The sequence below is a fragment of the Lactuca virosa genome, chromosome 5 (assembly GCF_052849685.1).
Source record: "Lactuca virosa cultivar CGN04683 chromosome 5, Lactuca_virosa_CGN04683_v6, whole genome shotgun sequence".
Lineage (NCBI taxonomy): Eukaryota > Viridiplantae > Streptophyta > Magnoliopsida > Asterales > Asteraceae > Lactuca > Lactuca virosa.
Window position 1 is genome coordinate 276,913,085 of NC_136430.1, and position 16,446 is coordinate 276,929,530.

At 42.7% G+C, this 16,446-nt stretch overlaps 1 protein-coding gene across 2 annotated transcripts; it reads left to right on the plus strand.

The window, feature by feature from the left end:
• The first annotated feature begins 14,086 nt into the window (after window positions 1-14,086).
• On the plus strand, window positions 14,087-16,091 carry LOC145117189 (Cysteine proteinases superfamily protein). Of its 2 annotated transcripts, none has more exons than XM_079053488.1 (3): window positions 14,087-14,175; window positions 14,817-14,925; window positions 14,999-16,091. In XM_079053488.1, exons 2-3 carry the CDS (start codon window positions 14,840-14,842, stop codon window positions 15,840-15,842), a joined length of 930 nt encoding a protein of 309 aa, XP_078909614.1. In that variant the 5' UTR covers window positions 14,087-14,175; window positions 14,817-14,839; the 3' UTR covers window positions 15,843-16,091. The 2 variants fall into 2 exon arrangements, with proteins under 2 accessions (XP_078909614.1, XP_078909615.1); XM_079053489.1 differs by having other exon boundaries at window positions 14,119-14,175; window positions 14,830-14,925.
• The last annotated feature ends 355 nt before the right edge of the window (window positions 16,092-16,446 follow it).

A 16,446-nucleotide genomic window follows, 5' to 3' on the forward strand; every position in this document is an offset into this window, starting at 1 on the left:
TCTATGTCATTGCCTATGTCCATGGCAGCTTGGGAAGTAGATCTTCCAATCAAATTTGCTTGACCATTGCGCCAAATCATTGCTAACTCAGCAGCAATAAGCAAATATGTAAAATCAATAAGGGTCATCTCGCGGTCTGTCATATAGTAGTCTTTAACAAACTGACTATATGACTCAGGAAGTGACTGAAGAACCAAGTCAACATCCAACTTCCTCGGGAAAACGACACCCAACATTCCCAGTTTGTCAATGTGCGACTTCATATCCAAGACATGTGCACACACAGACCTTCCATCTTGGTGTTTAATAGCCAATAGGGCTTGAGTGACCTTGAACTTTTCAAGTCTTCGAACTTGTGGGTCAGGAAGAATAATTGGAGGAGGTGGAGGAAGTGAAGTATGATATTATGGAATATCATCTTCATTTGGAAAGCTTTTTCCAAAGAATTCGGGAAGACCATAGTTGTCTGAACTAGACATCTACAAGGGAGAAATTCAAGTTAGTTGATTTAAGTCCTTAATATAACACCCAAAACGAAATATTAAGGCTAGGACCCAACATAATATTTTACAATTGCGAAGAGGGATGTCGAGGATCACAAACAAGGTGTGAATAACCATGCAAATTAGCTTGTTACACTCAATGTTGCAAATCACCTAATCAATGTGCCGGTTAACCACACACGCTCCATTGATCTATGATTAACATCAAGCTACCCTTTGCCACACATTGTCAGTCCCAGATTAGTGTGCCGGTTAACCACACACGTTCCATGGATCTATGATTAACATCAAGCTACCATTTGCTACACATTGTCAGTCCCAAATTAGTTTGTCGGTTAACCACACACGCTCCACTAACGACTTAACAAGGTGCGAAGTGTAATTTCATGGATTAGCACCATTTTCACATTTTCCTAAAGTAACTAAGATTGGGAATTTAATAAAAGTTTAGTTACTTTATAATTATCATTATACTTTTAACGAGAATTAATGTCCTATCCTACCCGTTCGGCTAACGACCCTCCACCAGTCAAAGAAGCGGTGGGTGAGAGTGGACACCCATTAAACTGCTATTTTATAGGCAGTAACCTTATACCCCCTTATAGATCGGCTTCGTGAATGAGGCCTACTAACGGCAAGACTAACTTGTCTTATACATATATATATATATATATATATATATATATATATATATATATATATATATATATATATATATATATATATTATTAAACTTATAATATTATAAAGTATAAGGGTTGAATTTTAACTTTTTAAAACTCTTGGGTTTGGAATTAAAGTTTCATTAGTGAGACTTTAAAAATTTCAAAACTTGAGGGCAAGTTTTGAAACTTGTCAAAACTCTTCATATCCATAATTTATGAGTTAATGTTGGTTTTATGAAAAGACTCTTGATTTTCCATAACTTGAGGACAAGTTATGGAGTTCATAAAAAAACATTTATGAAAAGACTTTTCATGTTCCATAACTTGAGGACAAGTTATGGAACTCATTAAAGAACATTTAGATCAATTCTAACAAGGAAAATTATCATATATTTTTTTTAATCATGATCTAAACTAACTCATAAGGCAAAATAGTTTCAAATCAAATGATACATGTAATTAGCTTAACATATAAACTAACAACTATCATAAGAATTTTGAAAACTATCTTTTGATGACTCTTGAAATTCATAACTTATGAGTTTAATGTTATTTTAATGGATGAGACCTTTCATTTTCCATAACTTGAGGACAAGTTATGGAGGTCATTAAAATCATTAAGATCAACATTTTTACTAACAAAATTATCAAGTAATTTATCTATGATCTAGTTAAACACATAAGTCAAGATAATTCATATCAATAATTGCAAGAAATTAGCCTAACCATATAAACTAATACAAATCTTGAAATTTTGACAATTATCCTTTTAATTGGATGAGCATGATCACTACCATATCAAGAAAACAGATTATATGTTTCAAAAAAACAATTTGTTGTAATGATCCTAATCCAATTCTGGCCAAAAAACTCGAAAATCTACACCCAGAGCCTTCAACTCGACGAGTGCATGAACTGGACTCATCGAGTTGCTCTTTTACTGAGTGGACTCGTCGAGTCAGTTAATGGATGCGGCGAGTTCATCAATCAGTGGCCAACAAATCAATTTTTTTAACTTTGAAAAATAATAAGCATCAAGTATAACAGAAAACAATCCTAGGCTCTGATACCACTGTTGGGTTTTTAGCACTATAACACTCCTATGATGCACATGCAACCCTAAATGCTTTGGATCTATGTTTTCTCTAATTATACATGCATTTTCAATTTTTCCAAAGCATTCTCCCTAACTAGCATACAATTGAACAATTAAACAATACAACTAGTTAGATAACTTACCTTTTAGTAGGACTTGTAGTTCTTGGCCTTCAAAAGCTTGAGCATCTCAAGTGTGATGCCTCTAATGGTTCACAAACACCAAATGCAAGAGGAGGATTGAGAGAATAAGTTACTTAGCACAAAATCAACTTCACTCTCTTAGAATTAATGGGTAGCCAATTTTGGGACTAGGGATATGCTTTTATAGTGTTACTAAGCTAGGGTTACATTCATGCAAACCCTAATGCTCCATGACCTTTCACATTCTTATGCTCCATGGGTTAAACCTCCATGGACTATCCATGGATTATCTCATTGGTTTAGCCTATCTAAACAATCATGGATCATTGGCCCACACTATAAGAGTCATTGATTTACATAATCAATCCCCATATATTTAATTAGTCTCTTTTTATCACAAAATTAATTCCAAATTAATTCTTGATCAATAATACTAATTAAATAATATGATTTCTCAATTAATATATTATATTTATAATATATTAATAAATCACAAATAACCTTATTCTCAAAAGTCCATCCTATCAAATTGCACTGATGAAGGCAATCCAAAAGGACCATGCTACTATCGGGTCAAGTACATCTCAGTTATAGTTATGGGCTTAGACACCAAATCCAACATCTGACTAGGTCTTCTTTGTCATAATCACTTGTACCCCTCCATTGTTGTGTCCTGATGGCCAGTATTTCTTGTGTTTTCTCTTTTTGTTGTTTGTCGTCTACATGTTATCGTCGTGCATTTCTTTTTTCCTCCCATTCAAGTTTGAGGCTTTGTGCCACCTCCTTTAAGTCTCTTTTCAAATTCTTTTCTTTTATTTCCCTTTGTAGTGAGTTACAGTCACCTACATCGTGTTGTGCAGTTCGATGAAATTCAAGTATTTTGTTTTTCGTCTACCGCTCTTTTCTTTTCGTTTATCAGCCACTGCATATACTTCTGGACGTCTCGCCCTTTTATCCTCTCGGTGGTACGACTTGTACCTTTGCGACTGTCTAGCCGACTGATAAGGTTGTCTTATCGGCCCTGTAGGGCTGTAATTATTCTGCCGGTCGTTTGGTTGTGAGTTAGTAGCAATCAAGGCGTTGAAGTATGCATGTTTTTATGTTGTACCTTCTTCCAGCCGTACGTACTTTTCAACCCTTTCTTTTAGCTCGTGCCTAGTATGGGGTGTTTTTCCCAGGAACTTCTTTGACAACTTGCATGGGAGTAAGCCCCATGTGAATGCGCCAGTAACCATTGTTTCGTCTTGCTCGGGGGTATCGAGGGTTGCTTGGTGAATCTTTCGAAATATTCCTTCACTGTCTCCCCTTCCTTTTTCTTGCACCCAATTATGGAATGGGTGTCCCCTTTATACTGTCGCAATTGCATGAAGTTGGTTAGGAACACATATTTTAATTGTGCAATGTTATTAATGTTGCATGGAGCTAACGTTTTGAACCACATCTCTGCGTTCCCATCTAACGTAGTGGGGAAGTAGGTGCACCAAAATCTTTCGTCTAGATTTAGGGACGTCATAGTCTATGTGTATGTGTCTATGTGGTTGTCTGGGTCTGTCGTGCCATTGTAGGTTTTTAACGTAGGCAACTTTGACGTGTTTGGGATATCATAGTTCAAGAGATCTTATGTAAAGGGTGAAAGAACACTTCGTCCCATTGCAAATTGTGGTGCGTGTTAATTATGTGAATACGCATATGACATTTGGAAGGGCATATATGGAATTTGGAAAGGGATGTATGATGTTTGGAAGGGCATTTTCATTGCGCTACTGGTAGTGTTGTAAAGTGGCATGTAGGTATTTCCATGTATGCTATTGGAAGTTGTGCTATGAGACAATTTGTGGTCTGTGTATGCAACGATGTCTTTTGAACGTTGGATACTGGTGGTACTATGGTCACGAATGGTGGCAACTGAGTATTACTATGAATATTTAGAAGCATGCCCTCTATTATTGTGGTGCTGGTATTTGTCATGAAACTAGTTAAGTGGTGGTCGAGAGCTTGCACTCCAAATAGGGGGATGAAGAGCGGTGGTGTGGTCATAGCTGTCAGCTCCGACCTCCATGTTGCGCTTGGTTGCTCTATTAACACTTTTGTGGTGGTCGAAAACGATTACGTTGCATCACACCGACCGGATCGCATTCCTCTCAATGAAGAAGTATCGAGTCAGCTCGAGCTGCATAAGCAATGCTTGGCTCTTCGTACAACACCACGACTCTCATGGGCAAGGTTTGGTCATTCTCTCTATTATTTAATGTATTGGTGCTTTATCTAGTCCGATCCGATTGTCAGCAACCTAATCGCATCAGACTAGGGGGACTTGACGACGCACAGTTTATTTATTTGACTAAGTCCAGTCCGATGTCATTGGCCGCATACCAATAACATCAGACTGGGGGGACTTGATGATATATGGTCCATTAGCATGGCCTGGACTTCTCTAACGCGCCAGCATGGCCTTCTGCGCTCCTGCCAGCCCTGTCGCTCCCTTACCAACCTTGTCGGGGACTCCCTTGCCAGCCTCGCGGGGGACTCTCCTGTTGGTTTATATGACTTAGTCCAGTCCAATGTCATTGGTCGTGTACCAATAACATCGGACTGGGGGGGGACTTGTTGATATATGATCCATTAGCATGGCCTAGACAGCTCTGGCGCGCCAGCCTTGCCTGGCGCTCCCTTGCCAGCCTTGCTGGGGACTCCCTTGCCAGCCTTGCTGGGGACTCTCCCGCCGGCCCGGTCTGGCTCTCTCTTGCTTGCCCTTCTGGGGACTCTCCCGCCGGCTTGGCCTGGTGCCCCCTGGTTTGGCACTCCCTTACCAGCCTTTCCTGGTGCGCGCCCGCCAGCCTTGCCTGGTGCGCGCCCGCCAGCCTTGCCTGGTGCGCGCCTGCCAGCCTCGCCCGACGCCTCCGGGCGGCCTCGCCCAGCTCCTTGCTAGCTGGGCCTGAATTGGGTTTGCCCAAGGCCTGACCTAATTCCCATTGACCTAATTGTCCCTTGTATAATGAATAGTATCTCCTCCATGGAGGGGGATCTTCCCCTTGGCTCAGCCGCCACCCAATACTCCGGCCGGGTGGCTCAGCCGCCACTCACCGCCGTCAGTCACCATACACCACTACCAGCACCAAGATGGCCCTCTCTAGCTAAAGAGAGCCATATCAGATCTACCAGATGATCTAACTTGACTGTTCGAAGCTCGCTCCCGGGGCACATTCCCTGGGGCGGCTCTAACGGGCTTGTCTGTTGTGACCTGGCAGATCCGTCTCCGGCGTAGAAGCACATCCTCAGAGCAGGTGGTCGGAGCCGACGTCGCATCATTTGGCGCCATCCCGGATTCGAGCAAGTAGCAAAAGCCTCAGTTGGTTTCAAGCTCATTCTTCCTTACATCTGTTCAGATCTAATGGGTTTTCATCTCAGGTTTCCTCAGATTTGTTAATTTCTAGTATCATTTGTTCAGATCTGTTAATTTCCTTCACTCAAACACTCCCCAAGTTTGCAAAAATCTTCTTAGAATCGTTTTTTGGTTCATATTCTGGGGGTTTCTTGAGTAGGATGAAGAGAAAAGAATTTTTTATGAGTTTTTCATTCAGATCTATTGATCTGCTTAGTTTTTCGTATAAATCTTTTGATCAGCCTATTTTTTCGCTCAGATCTCAAGATTCGTTGAGTTCTTAACTCATCTGAACATTTATGAAGCTTGCAAATACATTTTAGATCTATCAACTTTTTTAGCTTACATCTCCAGATCTGTACGTTTTTGTTCACTTATTCACCTTTCAAGTTTGAAAACACCAATTCAGACCCGTTTTTACTTGTTTTTTTAGCTTAGATCTCCAGATATCGTTGTACCTTCTAAACGGAGGAGATGGTCGCAGTGGGCCCCTCATATTTTGGTGTTTATCCCACTGCGACCATCTCCTCCGTTTAGAAGGTACAACGATATCCCATCTCGCCGGACCAAGGAGGAACCAAAAAATCTCTGGAAATACTCGTCGGCGGTCACAGAACACGACCATCAGAGGTCGCCTCCAGCTCCGAGGAATCAGCTCAGTCAGTCTCTTGATTTCTCGGTATCGTCGCAAGACGGAGTCATGGCATCTCCGATCCTCCTCCGGCAAGCGCACCTCAGCCCGATGCAGACAACCATCACCGGTCGCTCCCGTCTCCGACGGCAACACTCACATCCACTACCTGCAAGGATCTCCACACCTCCAAAAGGACCACCGCTGCTCCACAACTCACGTCAAATCCCGACGGGGAACCACCAAATCCTTCGTAAGCCATCACCGGTGACCAAGCACAAGAGGCGAGCTCGCTGTTGCGACCTACAACAGATCATTCAATCGCAACCATCACCAGCGGTACCTCTAGATCGATAGCAGTTGGCGGCATCTTCAAGATCGAGCACCACCAATCTTCCTCAATTGCCGGTGTAAAAGCATAAAAGAGCCATTGCTCTTTGACCGGTCTCCGTTTCTCGATCTGTCAATCACCAACCGGAGCCAAAACTCCGCCAACCAACCTCAGTTTCCTGATTTGCCTCCGCCAACTGGAGTCACAGTATCCCGGGTACCGACTGTTGCTCCTCCACAACTCATCGACCACCTGCAGCAGCTGCTAGCGCACCGCCTACATTCGTCAGAGCTACAGCGTCACAGGTCACCCAGTTGTTGTTGTATTCACATCTTCCCCTGTTAGTCAACGTCAGAAAATGAAGCCAAAGCAGCAACGACCTCCGACACAACCATCCGCTGCTTCGATCCACCATCTCCTGTTAGCCGATTTCTCCTCCAAACATCGATTCTCGAAGGTTGACCACCACATGCCGAGCCATCTCTTGTCACCGAACAATTTCAATGGCGACCCAACGGCTCCTCGATGCCGACGAAATCCCATCGGAGTTCTACTCTATAGCCGGCGACGACGTAGCTACTCCAACCTTTTGATCACCGGCAACTAAACTTCATGTCACCACCATGAAATATTAGCTCCCAGTCGATACATGCGCTTCTTTTGGGCATCTTCTCTTCAGCGAGAATGAGGGTACAGCAGACCTGTACATCCACACCAAAAGCTCCAATCTCCTTCTACAGGCCACGATCTCCAAAAACGAAAATGGAGAGTACTCTCCGGTAGTTGAACGACCGCCACCAGCCGGAGTCACAATACCAACGAACCACCAGGGCCACCCGATCACATTTGATGCGATTCCAGTAAACACCACATCTACTTGTTTGATGTCAATTATAATCGACGAATTTCCTTTTCCCCCAATTCTGAACAAAAGGAAAATATATACTGGGCCATAAATGTAACCCTATACCCGATACCCGAATGCACTCCATATAAGAAGCTTGGGCCTCTCCAATTAAAAGTTTGGGCTCCTATTAATAGTGGGCTGCAACATTGGCGTCTTGGGACGCAACTAGGACATGTTGGGCTTCTTTTAAACTTTTCAGATTATTGGGTCACATCAGCAAATAAAACAAGTCGGATATGCAAAATAAAATCAGTTGCTCGATACTAGAAGGCGACGATTTTATTCAACATAATTCAGTTTCAGAAGATGTGTTGTGACCCGGTCAAACTCAACATTTTCAAAAAAAAAAAATCATCACTTGGAGCTCCTAGACACCCAATCGCCAATTTCCTTTGTTTCTCACTTTTTGGCCTCTGTGAATCGAGACAAAGTCCCATCATATTCCATCCTTCCAAAATTAAAGAAAACATGGTGGGCCCCACATCATATGACGTTGTATATTCAATACGGTCCAAAGTAAAAAGGAAAATATGTTGGGCCTATAAGCGGTACTCTTATCTCCACCACATTCCAAAAAAAATGGTGGGCCCTTATACAATGCGTTTAACAAAATAGAGAAAATGAGAAGACTCAGCAACTAGGCTCACAACTTGCACATGGGCTATTGTTCTCTCAAATTGGGCTCGTCCTATGAAGTGGGATACATGTTCCAACCTTGTACCTACGTATTAAAAAATAAAAGAGAAAGAAGCGATTGGGCCAATCATTAGTAAAATGGGCTGCAATATTTATTTTGGTCTCCTTTCGGTGGGCTCCATAAATTTCATTTTGGGCTTGACTGATTATTTTATTATGCTGATGGGCTACACTTAATTTGGCCTCCCTTGGTTTTTGCATTGGGTTATCTCGTCAATAATAAGTTGGGCCAATTTTTCAAGACCAAAATTAGTCATTTAACATTCGCACACCACAAGCTCTGCTCAACAAATACACTTCACAATACGCATGATGTTTTCAAAAAAAAAAAAAGAGGGAGGGAGAAGAGAAGTATGCTTTCATTACTCCATGAAACGTTTCAGAAGATGATCATGATTGAAAAGCTTAACCCGAACTCTGACATCAAACACACTTGCCAATTCTTGATGCAAGGTCTACCTATCTCTCCTTTCTTAAATAATTCGTACATATTATTTAGTAAATCCATAATATTTAGTAAAACTCTATTATAACAACTGTGACATCCATTTACCTTCAGATAGCTAAGATATTTAAGTACAAAAAAAACTAATCTATTGTGCATAGTAGAAAAAACTTTTTGCTACAACATCTTATTTTCACATGCAAAGATGTCATGTTTTGATAACTGAATTGGCAAACAGTTTTTGATTTAATCAAACCGTTTTGTCGTTGTTGGTTCGTAACTACTAATCGCACGCTACACAAACATTTTATTTCGCATATACAAGAAGTTTACCTTACAAGCTTATAAATGCACATGTTGTAAACAACTCCTAAAACTACATGCTTTAATTGTCATTACCATTCATTATGGAATTAGGTAACTTACGGTAATTGTTTACAATGGCATGTACAAACGAATGAGGCTCGAATGTGAAAACGCAAGCCAATGTCATATATCCGTTCGTTCTCACTCCTCATTTTAAAATAATAATAATAATAATAATAATAATAATAATAATAATAATAATAATAATAATAATAATAATAATAATAAGAGGGGGAGTAAAGGGGCTGGCACTACACCACAGAAGTGTTATTCCAAGCAAAGAGCTGAACTACAAGCGGACATGGTATATGGTCATGCATTCCCAAGAAGATATTAGTATTATAAATGAAAGAGCAGCCGTAAAGCCTACTCCTCGGCGGTTGCACTTCCTGGATCCCAACAACCATGCTAACCATCCCTTGGTAGTCTCTTTGCCTAGCCCTCGATAACCACGCTATATGGCTATCAGCAGTCGTGTTGACCAGCTCCAGGATGTATCGCTACTCAGCTCTCACCAGTCGTGTTGACCGGCTCCCGCTAGTCTCGCTGTTCAGTTTTCAGCAGTCGCGCTGGCCGGACCTCAGCAGTCGCACAATCTGACCCCGCCAGTCTCGTTGCTCAGCTCCCAGCAGCCGCGCTGTCAGGATCTTAGCAATCGCGCAACCTGGCCCTCAGTGGCCATGCGATCCAACTCATCAGCCACAAAGCCCAGTCATCAGTAGTCACGGTGTCAGACCAGCAGTCACGCTGCCTAGTTCTCGGCAACCGTGCTGCCCAACTCTTGTCAGCGCTTGCATCGCCTAGCTCTTTCCAGCAACTATGTACCTCAGCTTTCAGCAGCTATACATCTATCTTTCCATTTCTTTGCCTCCTCTAAAAAAAGGGGGGGAAGGGTCGGTACGACACTATGCAATAGTGATTCTGAATGGGCAGAGTTAAAGTACATGAATAGCTGATACTATGCATGATAGTGCACTCCCGGGGTGACATGAATATTCTGGATCAAAAGAAGCAGCCTCGTGGTTCAACCCTCGGTAGTCTCATTTCCCATCTCTCAGTGGTCGTGCTGCTCATCTATCGGTAGAAGCTCAATGCTTAGTTCTCAGCGGCCCTGGTAACCAGCCCTCGACGACAGCCTCACTACGCACCACTTGACAGTAGCTACATTATCCAACACTAAGTAGCATTGCCGTATAGCCCTCGGCAGACAACCAAGACAGCGAGACACCAATCGTCACTACAACTAAAGATGCAGCAAAGCATCAGGTTCCATTACACTTCAACCCGAACTGGTCACCCAGTCTAGACACAAAAGATTGCATGTTGTTGCGCCCAACCATGCGAGGTTCAGCACCCTCGCCTTGAGTCGTCTGGCTTCTCAGCCCGACTCCATGATAGCGGAAAGCTCCGCATGCGAGGTTCAACACCCTCGCCTTGAGTCGCCTAACTTCTCAGCCCGACTCCATTATAGTGGCAAGCTCCGCATGCGAAGTTCAGCACCCTCGCCTTGAGTCGTCTGGCTTCTCAGCCCGACTCCATTATAGCGGCAAGCTCCGCATGCGAGGTTCAACACCCTTTCCTCGAATCGCCATACATCTCAGCCCGACTCCATTATAGAGGCAAGCTCCGCATGCGAGGTTCAGCACCATCGCCTTGATTCGCCTGACTTCTCAGCCCGACTCCATTATAGCGGCAAGCTCCGCATGCGAGGTTCAGCACCCTCGCCTTGAGTCGCCTGACTTCTCAACCCGACTCCATTATAGCGGCAAGCTCTACATGCGAGGTTCAGCAACGTCGCCCTGAGTCGTCTGGCTTCTCAGCTCGAGTCCATTATAGCGGCAAGCTCCGCATGCGAGGTTCAGCACCCTCGCCCTGAGTCGTCTGGCTTCTCAGCTCGACTCCATTATAGCGGCAAGCTCCGCATGTGAGGTTCAGCACCCTCGCCTCGAGTCGCCCGATTTCTCAGTTCGACTCCATTATAGCGGCAAGCTCCGCATGCGAGGTTCAACACCCTTGCCTCGAATCTCCATACTTCTCAGCTCGACTCCATTCTAGCGGCATGCTCTGCCAACAAGGCTCAAAGGATTGCAGCCTTGACCTACATAATTCCACGCGATGCTCTCCGGCGTGATGTATCTACTATCGCTGGCAGCCAAGCGCGATCCATTCCACGCGACGTTCTCCCACGTGATGTATCTACGATCGCTGGCAGCCAAGCCCGATCCATTCCATGCGATGCTCTCCTGCGTGATGTATCTACGATCGTTGGCAGCCAATCCCGATCCATTCCACGCGATGCTTTCCCGCGTGACGTATTTACGATCGCTTGTAGCCAAGCCCAATCCATTCCACGCGATGCTTTCCCACGTGATGGATTTACGATTGCTGGCAGCCAATCCCGATCCATTCCATGCGATGTTCCCTTGCGTGATGTATCTATGATCGCTGGCAGTCAAGCTCAATCCATTCCACGTGGTGCTCTCCCGTGTAACGTATTTACGATCGTTGGCAGCTAAGCTCGATCTATCCCACGCGATGCTCTCCCGTGACATCTCCATGATCGCTAACTGCTATGCCCAAGATATTCTTCTAAGTCACGCAACATAAGTCTCGCATCGTCTCGCACCATAAGTCGCGCATCGCAAGCTTATTTTACGTCTAACACCGCACCCTTGGTGTTTCCTCTCTCACAGTCATCATGATTCTCTTGTGCTCGGACGATCGATGAAGCGTTATCCACATTACATCCTGTTAAAGTGAGGTTACTCTCCAGCAAGAAGGTTATCAAGACAGCAGCCCTGCTACTTACAATCCCTCAGCACTTCGGTTAACTTGGCTCTCGGAGACAGTCTCGCTGCGCAATCCATACCTGTAGCCTCGCCATGTATCCATCAGCACCTCTGCAGCCTGGCTCTCGATAATAGTCTCGCTGCATGATCCCCGCTAGGAACCTAATCGCCCAGCTCTCGGAATCTCTGCCACCTATGTTATGGTCAACAACCTCACATCTTAGCGTTTTAACAACATCCATCTCGAACAAGAGTTTTGCTACTTTTATTAAGCCAACAACTTCGTCGTGCATTGATATATCAACCTTGCTTTATTCGTCATAGTCTGATCTGGCTACCTATGCTACCCACATCAGACTGGGGGGAATCCAGTTAGGTATAGCGTACTTTGGAGACACCTTCAGGACGGTTGTTAACGCTTGCGCAAAACAGATTATGTATACGGTTATCAGTGATATCCCATATGCGTGTGACTACAACAACAATTGCGTCGGATAGCAGTCTCAGGGACTGAATGGCGAGATAACGTTTCTTAGCTACCTTGACCCGACGCCTTATTGAAATCTTCGCCACATAGCATCCCCGCTCCGCATGATCGCGACAACGGTTACGTTGCATCACACCGACCGGATCGCATTCCTCTCAATGAAGAAGTATCGAGTCAGCTCGAGCTGCATAAGCAATGCTTGGATCTTCGTACAACACCACGACTCTCGTGGGCGAGGTTTGGTCGTTCTCTCTATTATTTAATGTATTGGTGCTTTATCTAGTCCGATCCGATTGTCAGCAACCCAATCGCATCAGACTAGGGGACTTGACGACGCACAATTTATTTATTTGACTAAGTCCAGTCCGATGTCATTGGCCGCGTACCAATAACATCAGACTGGGGGACTTGATGACATATGGTCAATTAGCATGGCCTAGACTGCTCTAACGCGCCAGCATGGCCTGCTGCGCTCCTACCAGCCCTGGCGCTCCCTTACCAACCTTGTCGGGGACTCCCTTGCCAGCCTCGCTGGGGACTCTCCTATTGGTTTATATGACTTAGTCCAATCCAATGTCATTGGCCGCATACCAATAACATCGAACTGGGGGGACTTGTTGATATATGGTCTATTAGCATGGCCTAGACAGCTCTGGCGCGCCATCCTCGCCTGGTGCTCCCTTGCCAGCCTTGTTGGGGACTCTCCCGCCGACCCGGTCTGACTCTCCCTTGCCAGCCCTCCTGGGGACTCTCCCACCGGCCTGGCCTGGCGCCCCCTGGCTTAGCGCTCCCTTGCCAGCCTTTCCTGGTGCGCACTTGCCAGCCTTGCTTGGTGCGCGCCCGCAAGCCTCGCCCGGCGCCTCCAGGCGACCTCGCCCAACTCCTTGCTAGCTGGGCCTAAATTGGGCTGGCCCAAGGCCTAACCTAATTCCCCTTGACCTAATTGTCCCCTATATAATGAATAGTATCTCCTCCATGGAGGGGGATCTTCCCCTTGGCTCAGCCGCCACCCAATACTCCGGTCGGGTGGCTCAGCCGCCACCCACCGCCGTCAATCACCATACACTACCACCAGCACCAAGATGGCCCTCTAGCTAAAGAGAGCCATCTCAGATCTACCAGATGATCTAACTTGACCGTCGGAGCCCGCTCCCAGGGCACAGTCCCTGGGGCGGCTCTAACGGGCTTGTCTGTTGTGACCTCGCAGATCCGTCTCCGGCGTAGAAGCACATCCTCAGAGCAGGTGGTCGGAGCCGATGTCGCATCAACGTGTATGTAAAAAAAATGGGTCATCTTGATAACATCACTCATTGCGATCGTCCACCTCACATACCCCCTTCTTCACAACTCATTTTCCAATAATGCTTTGTTTTGTATAGACCTTGAAAACCTTTTGTAACTCCTTTTTTCTACCTTTTTGTATTTCTTTTATTCCTTTAATTTGCAACTTCATTTTATCCTATTGATCGACAGGCTGTCGTATTTTTCATTTTCAAATGGCAAATACACATTTCACTTTAGTTATTTTGTATTCCAAAAATTGTTAAGAGGTAACTATTATCTTTTTGATAACTCAAGGGGTATTTAAAAAAATAACTGAAAAATGCTGGAGGTTAGATGCAAATATGTAGATCGCTTAATAAAAACCCTGATCATCGTGCTTAATTCGTGCCATTTCTCCGCAGTGTCGCTTGCTGCCTCCTGCTGTTCACTTCGCCATTTAAGAAACCTCCGGTAATGCTTCATCTTCTTCGTCACTCGATTGATTAATTTAACATCTATAGGCCTCTTTTCTCTTCATCTGCGAATTTAAAACCTAAATTTGTTGTTATTCCCGAGTGAATCGAATTCGCAATACAAAAATGTGAAGGCTTTGATTTTCAGTATCAAATTAGGGATATTTTTTTTATAAGATGGTTGTAATTTAGTACTCGGATTCATGAAACAATTGGTGTTCCCACTGTTCCAATAAATAAGAGTTGCAATTTGGCTTTTGAAAATCAAATCTATTACTTTCCGAGAAAAGCTTGCTCTTTGTAACCCCTTTTTTCTTATCATCTTCATAACTAAATTATTTGCCCCCTTTGGTATATAATTAGGAATTACTTCAACTATTTACCTTCTAAATACAATATATATATATATATATATATATATATATATATATATATATATATATATATATATATATATATATATATAGTTCTCTTACAAATTTAACCCCCAATATGTGCTTGTCATAAATTATTTGCATCGTCTTTTCTTTTCCGGCAACTAGAAACCAGTATCTATTTTCAATTACAATAAAATAGTATGCCAGTTTTTAAGATCATAACTATTTAGAAGTTTAAATCTAATCTTACAAACTCATAAAGCTTGTGATTTCAGAGTTTTGAAGATGGAAAATACCCAAGAACCAGAGGAAAGTGAGACTAAAGAGATTCAAGAAACAGAAACCCGTGAGGAGATGCTTTCAAGACACAGGTACCCTTCTTTCAATTAAGTAATTTCTGCATTTATAAGTACAAAAATGATGACTTTGGTATAATAATTACAGAAAAGAAATCACCCAATTACAAAACAAGGAAATCGCACTAAAGAAAGCAGCAGCTAAAGGCAGTAAAGCTGAGCAAAAAGCTAAAAAGAAACAAGTGGAAGAACAAATCTCTCAACTCACAAGTGACCTAAAACAAAAACATTTAGGCGAACTTGCAACTGTAGGCTATGCTAGTAACACCACAATCAAGGAGGACAATATCGACATTTTAGCAAAAGCCATAGCTGGGGTCTCTGTAACCCAACCCGAACATTCAAAACCCACAAAAAGTGCAAAAAGAAAAGAAAAAAGAGCCCAAGAAGAAGCAGCAAGAGAGCAAAGAATACAAGAAGAACAAAGCAATATTGTGAGTGACAAAATGGTCGAAAATGAAAAATTGGAGAAAAAAGTCAAACCACTTGGTCTTATAGTCAATGAAATAAAACCAGATGGGCATTGTTTATACAGAGCTGTTGAAGATCAGTTGAAAATAAAAAGCAAAAGTTCATCTTTTTACACGTTTCAAGAACTTAGAAAAATGGTGGCAGATTATATGAGGAAGAATTCATCAGATTTTCTTCCGTTTTTTCTATCAGAAACAGAAGAAGATGGAGATTATCATGAAAGATTTGAGAGTTATTGTAATGAAGTGGAGTCAACAGCTGCTTGGGGTGGTCAACTTGAGCTTGGGGCTTTGACTCATTGTTTAAAGAAACATATTATGATATTTTCAGGGTCTTTTCCTGATGTGGAAATGGGAAAAGAGTATAAATCTGGTGATTTTTTGGATTCAAGTATTGTTTTGTCGTATCATAAGCATGCATTTGGGCTTGGTGAGCATTATAACTCTCTTGTTCCAGTTTGAAGAGCAATCCGAAAGGGTAAAAAGGTAATATATCATACTTGAAGTTATTACTTACTATTTTTGTTATGAAATGGCCATATAAACCATGGTTAATCTTTTAAACTAGAGTTTTGGTTTGTGCCTTTTTTTTGTATCAACAAATAATATGATTGATGTCACAAATCTTAGTGCTTTGACTTTGTTTCAAGAAGGTTATATGTTGACTGGTCAATTGTTGGTATGTGAATGTCATATGTTGATTTGTATGGATTTTTTTATTGTTCTTATTGTTTATGGGTAATGAATTCAACAATCAACATGATGTTTAGCTTGACATATAATTTAATAAATTTATTTAAATGTTTTTAAACCATCTAAGATGTCTTTTATCTGCAAAAATAAGGTATATACTTTAATTTGACACCAAATGACATGATCATATGCAGAATTTGATTATGTTGTGTTAATTTAAGTCTAACTGTGATCTAAATGTTGAGTTCTTATTCTTAATCCCACATAAGTTAAAAAAAAAAAATTATATTTATTCTAAAAACCAAAGTTGTGGAGCTGGCTTTGGTTCACCCCTTTACTTTGCATCCATTTACATTTTTAACTTTGGAAAATG

What these genes read in the sequence shown, in the direction of transcription:
- LOC145117189 (XM_079053488.1), top strand. Translation starts at nt 14,840, where the DNA reads ATGGAAAATACCCAAGAACCAGAGGAAAGTGAGACTAAAGAGATTCAA. An exon ending in GAGATGCTTTCAAGACACAG is followed by an intron (nt 14,926 to 14,998) that starts GTACCCTTCTTT and finishes TAATAATTACAG; the next exon opens with AAAAGAAATCACCCAATTAC.